Source organism: Crocodylus siamensis, chromosome 3 (genome assembly GCF_052110815.1).
Source record: "Crocodylus siamensis isolate JL-2025a chromosome 3, ASM5211081v1, whole genome shotgun sequence".
Classification (NCBI taxonomy): Eukaryota; Metazoa; Chordata; order Crocodylia; family Crocodylidae; genus Crocodylus; species Crocodylus siamensis.
In genome coordinates this window covers 17,648,420-17,660,349 of record NC_143397.1, presented here as the reverse complement: position 1 = coordinate 17,660,349, position 11,930 = coordinate 17,648,420, and the positions used below count along the sequence as shown (strand labels likewise).

General features: G+C 44.0%; 1 protein-coding gene across 2 annotated transcripts in view; it reads right to left on the bottom strand.

Annotated features, from left to right (window-relative positions):
• RAB27B (RAB27B, member RAS oncogene family) overlaps positions 1-11,930 on the bottom strand; it is a 73,435-nt gene that overhangs the window by 9,528 nt on the left and 51,977 nt on the right. For both annotated transcript variants that reach the window (XM_090037815.1, XM_090037814.1), the window contains exons 4-5: positions 8,946-9,049; positions 6,905-7,028 (exon numbers count right to left, since the gene is read on the bottom strand). In XM_090037815.1, coding sequence (XP_089893941.1) covers positions 6,905-7,028; positions 8,946-9,049 — 228 coding nt within the window. The remainder of the gene's footprint in view (positions 1-6,904; positions 7,029-8,945; positions 9,050-11,930) is intronic.

Below are 11,930 nucleotides of genomic sequence, written 5' to 3'. Positions count from 1 at the left end.
AGTGTCTAGCAGACATCACCAAACTTCTGTATAGCTGAGAGGCTATGTTGCCCCACTCTGTCAGCCTACTGCATGTGATTAGTGTCGCCCTACCCTCTACGGGGAACAGGCAGACCAGCAGCCCTGCACCTCATTTGCAGATACATTTTTGAGGGGTCCCAGGACCTGTAACCAGAACACCTGGTTCCAGTTACAAATGGGAGACTAATCAGCATGTGGATCCCTTGTGGGGGCTGTGGAGGGGTAGGAGGGATGGTATCTGGAGTACACGCACACATATTGTGCAGTGCTGGACCATGGGGTCACCATGGCTTGAAACAGTGTTGACTGCTGGGGCCCAGACCAATGAACTATATAATCACGAGCCTTTTGGACTAATATCATGTACAGTGGGCATGTCTACATGAGACGCTATGTCACAGTAGTGAGGAACCATGATGTCACTGCTACACTGCCATAGCAACGAGCTCCCTCACTACAGTGCATCGCTATGGCTGTGTGCCACCAGGTCGGTGCAGTAATCTGCATTATCATTTAGTACTTCCTAAAGGAAATACTAAATGATGGTGCGGTAACAACTGCGCCATGGGGGCATGTGTAGTAACAACTGGGCATATCTGTACATGTACTATGTTGGCAGGGAAAATAACAGGATCCGGCCACTGCATTTCCCAGGATGAGAAAGACCAGAAATAGTGGAGCTATGGAAAAATTGGCAGAGGTGACAGGGATGGAAGCTGCCACACCTACAAAAAGGCAGAAGCAGAGAGCTGACAGACGAAGTAGACGACTTGGAGATGGTGGAGAACAATCAAAAGAAGAAGCGAAACATCAGAGAATCAGAAGACCTGAGATGGAGAGCTGGAAAGAAACCAGCGCAAGGGGAGATATGCCTTTATGGAAAAAGCTATTATTTGAGATACTGAATGTAAGACAGGAGCAACTGACAAGCTTGCTGACAGGCAAAAACCGAAGAGCGTGGCAATTCACGTTCTGGGAGAAAAAGGGCTATGAGGAGATCTGGGACTTGTACAGAGAAAAGCAAGATGACAAAGCACTGAGGGGGATTAAGTTTCTAGCCAGGGAGCAATCACAGAAGAAAGTCATAATAGTAAAGATGTGTCTAGAGGTGATACATGAAGCGGACACAAGAAGATGGATGGAACAGAGAGTACAAAGAGTGAAAACAATGGGGAGAGTCTTAGATAAGTACAGAATTTGGATAGGGGCGTGGAGCGTCAAGGTAAACCTCAAGAGTGATGAATTCATCAGAGGAGGGATGAGGCACCTGCCATCAATTTTCCAGCTAGAGGCCCAAAGAGGATACATAATGTATTATGGACAACCCAAATATGCAGCCAGTGTGGGGAAGAGAGGCACATAGCAGCATACTGCACAGTAACCCACTGTTATAGATGTAATGAGATAGGCCACAGGGCCAAAGATTGCCAGGAGAAAATAAAATGCACAGTACGCAACAAGGAGAGGCACCTATATAAAAGATAGGCATCTACGCCAGCAAGGTAAGACGGATGGAAGAAGCAAATGAGGAGGAGAAAGACCCCATGGAGGATAAAGACAGATGGAAATGGAAACCCACACAGTGGAAGAAGCACTGCATGAGATGGGAATGGGACCAAGCACTGACATGATAACAGAAGCAGCCCGGCAAGAAGTGATAAAGGAAGAAGAGGTGGTGGAGCAAGACACACATAGCTCCGAGATGGAGACATGGGAAGATGGAGAGGCTGAGGAAACGCAGCGAATGGAAGAAGGAAAGAGACAGGAAGAGGACGATGGGGAACCGAAAGAAAAAGGAGTTAAAAATCAAACAGGCAAAAAAAAGATGGAAAATGCAGAGGAAGACAAGATGAGCGAGAGGAAAGAGAGGAGAAAGCAGCAGAAAGAGAGAGAATGTGGGGAGACAAAGACGACAAGAATGAGAATGAGAATGAGAGAGCGCCCCTCACATCTAAGAAGAGGACCGAGGAAGAAGAACCAGCTCTGAATAGAAAGGCAGAAGACGCACCACACCAGAGTGCAGTAGCACAGAAGGCTTCTGAGAAAAATCATGATGGAGGCTAGAATAACCTCCTTAAACATATGAAGTTTTCAGATGATGAAAAAATGGAAAAAGGTAGAACCCGGTTGTCAAGGATTAGAAGCAGACAGCGTGTGCCCACAGAAATGTGGAATAAGAGTAAAGAATGATTATGAACATTTGAAGAAGAGGTGAACAGCAAGACCATCATGGTGATCAAGAACAGAGAGCAATAAGGCAGCAATGATAAACAACCCAAGCATACAGACAAAACAATTCTTGGAAATAGTGGGCAGGCGATTACTGAGACTGGTAATAACAATACGAGAAGACAACAGAGAAATACTCAATGTCTATGTGCCCATAGAAAATGCCTGCAATTAGAATTAGACACGGTGAGTGGGAGGAAACAAATTGTCGGTGACTTGAATTGCATGATAAAAGAAGACAGGGAGGGAAGTAGCATCAGCAGGGCAATGGATTCATCAGCATGAATCATAAGGGAAATGATTAAAAATGCAGGATTGGTAGACGTATGGGCAAACTCCAGAACAGAAATAAGATTTGATCCTGAAGACCTCAAGTATAGAGCGAGTCCTTGTACCAGAAGGACTGGAGGTGATGCAAAGGAATGTAACAGAGGTTGCAGTGAGTGACCATCCAGCACTACAAGTCAAACTAAAAACAGTCCAGGAGGGACAGAAAGGAAAAGGAGTGTGGAAGCTAAACACGAGAAAGTTAGAAAACAAACAACTGTGTAAGGAATATGCAACACTATACAAAAGCTGGAAAACAGTGAAGAGATGTTTTAAGAATCTCTGGGATTGGTGGAAAATGATTAAGAAGTGGACAAGAGTGTTCTTCCACAGAGCAAGACAGATGGAAGTGCAGAGAGATGAGAACTGGGAATCCTACAGGAGGAACTAGACAAGCTGCTAAAACAAACAGCACAAGAGGAAGACAAGAAAGAAGAGATTGCAGAGGAGAAGACATGAATCAACAGATGGTTTAGGAAGAGAGCAAAAGAAAAGATCTTAACTCAAGAGCCATGGACAGAAGAAGAAGAAACATGGAGTAAATATTTCTCAATGACATTCAAAGCAGCAAAAAAGGAACTGCAGACAGTGAAGGGAGCAGAAGGGGAAAGAGAAATGGGACAGGAAGAAGTGCTGGAGGTGGCATGATCCTACTATGAAGAACTTTCTGGCACGAACATCAAGTTCTTCATCCAGTGAGGGGTTGGTCGGTGCTGTGCAACTTAGGCAGCTGAATGTTTGGAGTACTTGTAGCTCGTTCTCATGAAGAGTGATTGATTAAGTGATTAAGAGTGGAGATAAATTGCACTAAGAATAGAAGGAGATGGAAGAGTTGGGATGGAGAAAGGGAGGTCACTCAGAGGGAGGTGTACGATGCAAGTAGAAAGCTGAGTAGAGAGAAAACACCAGGCTGAGATGGATTACCATGTGAATTTTATAAGCATTTTTGGGGATGTGTAGGCAAAGACCTGGTAGAATTATTTAATAGAATCTGTGAATAAGGCAAAATAAATGAAAGGTTTGTGGAAGGAGTCATTGTCCTTCTCTTTAAACAAAAGGAGAGAAAGAAAAACTAGAGAACTGGCAACCAATTACATGGCTAAATGCAGATTATAAGAACTTTGCAAAAGTGTTAGCCCAAAAAATGGGAGGCAACTTAACAGATCTGATCTAGGAGAGCCAGCAGTGTGCAATACCAGAGAGAAGGATCACAGATGCATTATGGTTAATAAGGAACCCACTGGTAGTGTGCAAGAGAAAGAGAAACACGGGACTTATGAATAAATATAGGTTTGGAAAAAGCATGTGACCGAGTAGAGCTTGGGTTGATGTACACAGTCTTAAGAAAAACAGAATCCCCAGACAGTAACCTTATTGCCCGGATCATCCTATATGAGACAGCCAAAAGCCAGATATTGGTTACTTGAGCTGGGACTCTGAGATATGATCTGGAGCAAGACAAGGCTGCCCATTATCAGTGGGGCTTTTCATATGTCATAGAGCCATTGACCCAGAAAATAAGAAACAAATCGATTACAAGGGTAAAAATCCCTGGTGGAGAAGAAATTAAGTCCATATTATACATATATATATATATATATATATATATATATAATATGGGCAACATCACAGTTATAGACAAGAAAAACTATCAGTTGATAGGGTACTGAAAGAAGCAATGGACTATGGTGAAGCAGCAGGGGCAAAAATTGATAATAATAATAATAATAAAAGAGCATGCTAATGGGACCAGGGAACTGGGAAGGGCTGGAAGACTATGATTTGCAGCTACAAACAGAAGGAATGAAGATTCTGGGAGTACAGATAGACATGAAAGGGAAAGATATAATCACCCTGGTCTGGGAAAAAGATAATCACCAAGGTATGGCAGATAACAGCTCTCTGGAAACAGAGAATGCTGTCTAAACAAGGTAAAGAGGAACTGAAAAAAGACAATACTATTACCAGTGCTCCTCCACATAGGAATTGTGTTTCCTCCAATATGGCAACAAGCACAAAGGACACAAAAAGAATTGTGCACCTTTTTCTGGGGCAGCAAAAGGGAGTGGGTGGCAAGGCAAAAAATACACAAGGGAAAACAAGCAGGAGGATGGGGAATGCTGAACATAGGGGTGTTTATGTACACAAAATTCATCAGCAGAATGGGGATGCTGGGGTAAAGGGGAAACGGAAAACAGCGAGTTTCTGCAGGATCTTAGCCACAAAAGTCTTGAAGACATGGGAAAGAGGGATGGAAAATGCTTTGGGCTTGGACCCCTCCAGCCCACTATGCAAGAGTGGAGAAGTTCATGGTACAATATACATCATTAGAAGGGAGCCTGAAAAAATGGGAAAATAGTAAAAACCTTTAAATGAATATAAGGGACAGAATATAAGGGCAGAATAACAGAAGTGGGGAGAATGACCAAGACTCAGTCAGCCAACATGTGGATGGGGATGTGGGGAGCACAGATGAAGAGGAAACATGTAGAAATCACATGGATGGTGTTGCAAATGGTATTACTGGTTAGGAGAAGATTACACAGATGGGAATTACACAGATGAGAAAAAGTGCCCAAGGGAAAACTGCAAGAACATAAAGTCAACTTACCACGAGTTTTGGGAGTACGAGTATGCAGAGAAGATGTGGAAGAGGGTGGGGAGGTTTGCAAAGAACCCAACGGAGTAGAGTATTGACATATGAGATGGCAGTGTACGGACGGGACCAAAGAGAGCAAATGAGGTTGCTGACACTGTGCATGAGAGTGGCCACATGGAAGATGCAGAATGTGCTGGAGTGCAAGGGACTACTACTCACACCACAAGGACGTGTGCAGCCAGCCACACGTGAACTGCAGGCATATATTGAAAGTAATGAAGAGGAGCTGGGAGCAATGAGTGTGACAGACGCGTGGAGACTGAAAAACTGGGGAGCGCTGTTTGGGGAAAATACTGAGCGAGGTGAGGGAGAACGGGGGGAATAACAGAATGGGCTGGGAGAAAACTGATGAAAGCATGACAGGTAATACCATTTGAAACGACATAGGTGGTAAGGAAAACCTGTTGGGTGGTTTTATGAGAGCCGGTATAGAAATGTTAATATGATGTGAAATAAAAGGCAATGGTGATTGCTTAAAATGGATAAATCAGGGGAGGGGGGATGCATCTTGTTGGCCACATGTAAACAAGAGGTAAATGATGCCAGAAAATAAGATGTGCATAGATGGATGAAAGGGTAAAGGTCAAAGGATGTAAATGAGGAGATTCTATGTTAATTTGGGAAAATGTTTTATGTAAAGTTATGTAAACTTTTATTTTTAATGTAGGGAGGGGAAGATTTTGATTTTGTTTTTTTTTAAAGTTTGTACTATGCATAAGAAGGTACAAAAGTGTGTTTAGGGAGTACTCATGCTGAAATTTGTAGCCATCAGGGCTGGGAGCAGATTCAGACCCACAGCAGTCTCCCATTCCCCTCTGCAGCTTCTGTCCTCCTCTTTGTCCCTTTTCCCATCTTTCTATCATACGCAGCTCACTTCCATGTTGTTCTTGGGGACGGAAGAGCCTGAGCAGGGTCTCACGGTAAGGGGGAGGCCAGGAAGTTGGGGGGAGCAGAGAGCAAGGGGTGAGTTTCCCAGCCACTAGTTTCCCTGCTGTAGAAGTGGGTGGGGAATGAATTCAAGATAATACTCCAATAATTAGATTCTACACTTGGAAAATTATAACAATTTTTTTCATATATAGAACCTAATTATTGGGGGGCATCTTATATTCAGGGTCATCTTATTTTCGAGTAAATATGATAATGTGACAGAGCAAGTAGCAAAAACTATGCTTAAATAAATCAGCACTATTTGCAGAGCTTCACATATAATAAGATTAAAGGTGGGGAGGGCAGTCTTTAAAGTGTCCATATTATGAATGCAAAAAAAAAAAAAATGCAACTAGATTTACAGTAATTAGAAAAGCATATTAATTGTCCTACTCACCCCCCCCCACCCAAGAGAATGAAGCCCCCCACCCCCTCAGTTGTAAATTACAAGTGACTCGTTTACCAAATAATGTGCGTTAAGCAGATCATGTCACAGGTATCACTAGATGCACAGCCCTTTCTAGGGCAAATCTTATGATCTTATGGCTTGACATCAACTTCTCAAGGACTAACTAACTTAATGAGAATTCACTTCTGTACTCATTGCTTTACGTACCCTGGTAGGTCTATTGCAAAGTATGTCAAGTCAGCTTATAACAGGTTTATAAATCCCTCTAACCAATTACATTATGTTATAACAGCCAATTGGCTAAACTTATTTCCCAGAAGTTTGCTTACCCATATTTGTCTGCAAGATCTTTTGCTTGTCTTTCATTTACTTCCCTCTGATCTGATAAGTCAGCCTTATTACCAATTAATACTATATCAGGATTCTCACAATAGGCATTGGCTTGCAGTTGACCTAGAAATAATAATTAAAAAAAAAACAATTTTGCACCATATGGACTTTTCATAATGCATTTGTTCACTAAGGAGACTTTCTACATGGAAAATGGAACAGATGTTGTTAGGAAATTATTTCTAGTACACTATCCATTTTCCCTCTGTGCCGCCTAGAAACAGGAGAATCAAATAGAAATGTATATTAAATGTGGTGCTGGAATTAAAAAGTCAGATATCTAAATCATTGTCTCAAGTTAAGAGAGGAAACAATCCTTCTCCCATTAAAGGAAACCACTATAAGATCAAAGAAATAAAAGCCATTCCAAATGCCCTGAATAAGCAGCTACTTAAAAAAATTGAGGGTAGGCCTTCATGTGGGATCTGTATCTATGTTATATCATTGCTTCCAATATTGGTAGCCAGGTCTTCAGCTGGAAGACCAAAAGAAAAAAATATTATTATCTTTTTTTTTTCTCCAAACAAGTCCTTTCTTTATACTGATTTCAATTTTGAGGTAAACAAGTGCGACTAGAAGTGTGTGGCTGAAAATTGGCAGATCGATACAGCAAAGGAATATTTGGAGTGGAAGAATGAAGGAAGCTCCTTGTTTCTCTAGTAAGCCACTGAAGTGGGAGTAGAGCTACTGTTATTTCTAATAATAAGGTCTTTCTTGCTCTGGTAGGATTTGTATTCCCACACTGCCTTTCAGCATCTCTTTTGTGAGTGCAGGCCAGCATTCTCCCAGCTGGCATGTCAAAATATGTTGGCAATTCACTGAAGTTGCTTTTCTATGAAATGTCTTTCTTTCTGATTGAACTTTTACACTGTTTCTGGCAGCAGGACAACTTGTGGCGTACATGCATACACATGCCTTCATTCTCCATCCTCTGTAGCAGTGTTTCAATCTCTTCGAGGTTAGAAGAGATGTTTTTCTTAGAAACATCGCTCAAAGAATCACATGCTCCTATCTTGCTATCATATGTTCACGTTCTCTCGAGGTCCCTATTTTTAGCATGTGGAGGCCAGACCTTGCTCCCAGGGAAATCAGGGACAGACACATCGATCTAAATAAAGAATTCTTTTAAAGTGGTATGTTTAGCTGTTTGGAGCGCCGTGTGTTAAACACACGGGAAGCCTCAAAAACCAACATGGATCACACTTCACAATAAAAAGGATCGCATCTTGGTTTACAGATAGCCGTGCTACTATTTACTGTGCATTTCCTAGGAATACAATTCTGGATTCTGTCCCTACCATCTCCAAATCACAGACTTTGGCTACCAGACAAAAAAGAGTTTCAGTGACAGCCAAGAGGAAGCAGATTCCTTAAGAAGCTAAGTCGAATCTTGTAAGAGACTACTGAAATACATACACCTCAGGCATATTTCTGATTTTTGTACTGCAGACTGCTTTTAAAGTTTGATGAAACATCTAACAAAGCCACCAGCACTGAACAGTAAACCAGCCAGATAAATATCCTTATTATGAATGAAAATCTAAGGACATAATGCACTGTAGCCCAAGAAGCAATAACAAGATGTTACAGTCTCATGATTTTATATATTCATATACATTATTTTAGATTTTTATGGTAGATTTATGGTATAATCCTAACACCTATTGCCACAATCTTCTCTTACACCGTCAGCAACACAAAATACACACACACTCTAGCTAAACTCAGTCCTTGATTTTGGGGTGGCAACTATATGTACCTTTGACACCTATTCTAGGGTTAAAGGACAGAGCTGAAACTTTAAAGTTCATATACTTTAAGCCGTAGATTTACAACAACCTGAGCACACTGGAACAGGCACAGCTCCATTCTTTGAATATATTCACACTACCTAAAATGATGACACATGCAAGATACAGTAACCTAAAATTCATAAGCTGCTAGCCACCCAATATATGCAGGCTGCTCTGTTTTACTTACTCATCCAGTTTCTGACATTTAAGAAGCTCTGTTGACTGGTGAGATCAAACATTAATAAAAAGCCCATGGCATCTCTGAAAAATGCTGTGGTGAGACTTCGAAATCTGAAGCAAGAAAATAAGCAGCTCAGTTAACACAAAGTGAAATCTAAAATTACTAGGTAAACATTTTGATTTTAAGACATAAAGGAGCAAAAAATAAAAGGAGAATGGCTTTATGAATCTTTTGCAGCAAGCTGTTGCCAATTCTCTGGTTTTAGGTTTTTTTCCATGATTTATCAGCCATATGTTCCTCTAACAGTAAAACTCTTGTACCCTCCTTTGGCTATGATGCATAATACCAGTTGGTAGTTATTTATCAAACAGTATGTAATTTGCCAGAGGATACTTAGATGAGAGAATAAATTACATTGTCAGTGACAAATCCGCTTGTTCAAAATCTGTCTTTTAGAGTTAACCTAAAAAATCAGTAAGTTGTTTTACAGCCACAGCAATACAGATGCATCTAGTGCACCAATGCTCATTTTAAAAAAAAGGACTAAACTACAGTCTCAGCATAGGAGTCAAATATTTATTTGATGGATGGGTAAGACTGTGAGTATGGTAAATATGATCTGACAAATTAAAAGAGTATTTAAGTATTTTAAGCTTGGAATAAGTATTTAGAGGGAGGCTCTGCAGAGGGGTGGACTCATTCATAGATAGCTAAATTCACATGTAACCTGCAAAGTTGGTTGGCTGAAACCTGTTTGGTACGTATGTGTGTTTGAACACAGTAACAGAGTCAGCACGTTTTTGTAGAAAAGCCATGAAACAAGTGCTGATAGTCCGCCTGGGATTGTACTGCTTTGATGACAAATCTCACATTGTATTGGGTTTTTAAATTAATGCTACATGATCTTTCTAGGCACTTTGGCTAGGGACAGATATTACACATAAGCCAGTTTAAGTGATCAGAAACTGGTTTAAACCTTTAACAGAACTGAAGTTCAGTGTACATAAACCAGTTTCAGAATGGCCGAAACCAGTTTGAAATAAACTTGGTTGAATGTCGTATCAGACTTAATGGAGTGAGCTCAAACCAGTTTATGCAACCTTCTTGGTTTAAGTTAAACCAGAGTACCCCACCATCTCGGCATGGTCTCTGGGCTGGGTCCTCTGCTCCAGTGGAGCTGGGCTGGCCCCGCCTCTCTGCTCCCCAGCCAGAGCAGGGGCAGGGACCTGGCCAGACGCTGGCCTAGAAGGGAGAAGGAAAGAAGTTTATTCCTGCTCCGCCTCCCTTCCCTTTCCCACCAGCATGGATCCGCACTTCTCTGCTGGCTGCTCCAGTGGTGGGGGCATGGCCAGCTCCAGCAGTACCCTGTCCTGAGTTGGCCAGGGAGGAGTTTAATTTCTCCCTCCCTGATCTACCGGCAGGGACCCAAGCTGGGGTCTGCCAGGCACTCCCCTCCTTGCTGCTGCAGCGGCCGAGCTAGGTGCAGCCAAATACTGGATGGCCTGGCCCCGAGGGAGCGGGGAGTGGAGTTATTTTCCCCTCTATCCCCGGGGGATCACATCTGGGTCTGCCCACCCTGACTGCTGCCACTTACTCCCTGCTTGGGGAAAGCGGTAGAATAAGACCCTTCTCCCCTACCGCCGGATGCTAGAGGGAGTGGGGAATAATCCTGCTCCCTGCCCCCACCTAAGGGGCCCTGTTGGCTGGTCTCTGGCCAGGCACCTGCCCAGGTGCTGAAGGGCAGGGCTCTTGATGGGGCCAGCAGCCCCTATCACAGTGTCCAGGTAGTGCAAACCTCTTCCTGGCCAGAAGCGTGAGCCACTCCCCAAGCCCCCCAGCACGGCTCCCCACAGGGAAGGGGCCCGCGCTCTGGGAAACCATAACAGGGCTGTTGTCCACATCACAGTCTCTCCCTACCCCCGCCTCTCTGCTCCTCTGGCCAGGCAGGGGAGAAGCCAGAGCTGGCAGGGCCCCTTAGGCGGGGGAAACAGGGAGCGGGGTTATTCGCCACCCTGCGCCCAGGGGCTGCAGCAGGACCTGCCCGCCCTGACCGCCACCGCTTTCTCTGTGCCCGGGGAAAGTGGTGGAATAACAACTGTCATGGTTTCCTGGAGTGCAAGCCCCTTCCCAGCAGGCGGCTGTACTGCAGGTGCTTGGAGAGAGGCTTGTGCATCCAGCTGGGAAGACGCTCGCACTTCCTGGACATCATGACAGGGGCTGCTGTCCCCAAGAGCCCTGCCCCCTCGCTGCTACAGTGCCTGGGAGGGGGCATGGCAGGAGGCTGGTTGGCAGGGGGCAAGGAGCAGGGTTATTTCCCCCTCCCTCCAACGTCCAGTGGAGGGGGCAGGAGGAGGTATTTTTGGCTGATTGCCCCAAGCAGGGAGTGAGTGGTGGCAGTTGAGGGGGGCAGACCCAGCTGCAGTCCCTCGGGAGTAGAGGGGGGAAATAATCCCCTTCCCTGCCCCCTCTGCCTCAAGGTCCATGCTGGCCAGTGTTTGGCCATGCCTGGCTCTGCCACTGCAGCCACAAGGGGGGAGAGCCAGCAGGCCCCAGCCCAGTCCATGTTGGTGGGACAGGGAGGGGGGAATTAAAACCCTCCCTGGCCAGGTCAGCACAGCCTTTTGCACCCCCCCCCCTTCTCCCCTGCAGCCAAAGGTGCATTTTAGTGCCCTCCAGCTCCTGGTCTGAGCAACTGCAGGCATGTGCCTGCATTTCCTCAGTCCAGAGGGAATGTTTGTGCACTTGCAAATTGGTTCAGCCTAGGCACGTTAGACTAACCTGCAAAGATTGAATCAATTCAGGCTCTGACTTTTTGAATGTCTGTCCCTAGCCTATAAGTACACAAGGCATCAATGTCTAGTCTAAGAAACTTACTACATCACAAAAAAAGACAAACAAACACTGTTTAGCAAATGTAGAAGTCCCTAAAATGGCAGGAAACTCTTTTTATGGCGCACACAGTTGAACATTAAAACACTCTTACAGAAAAGG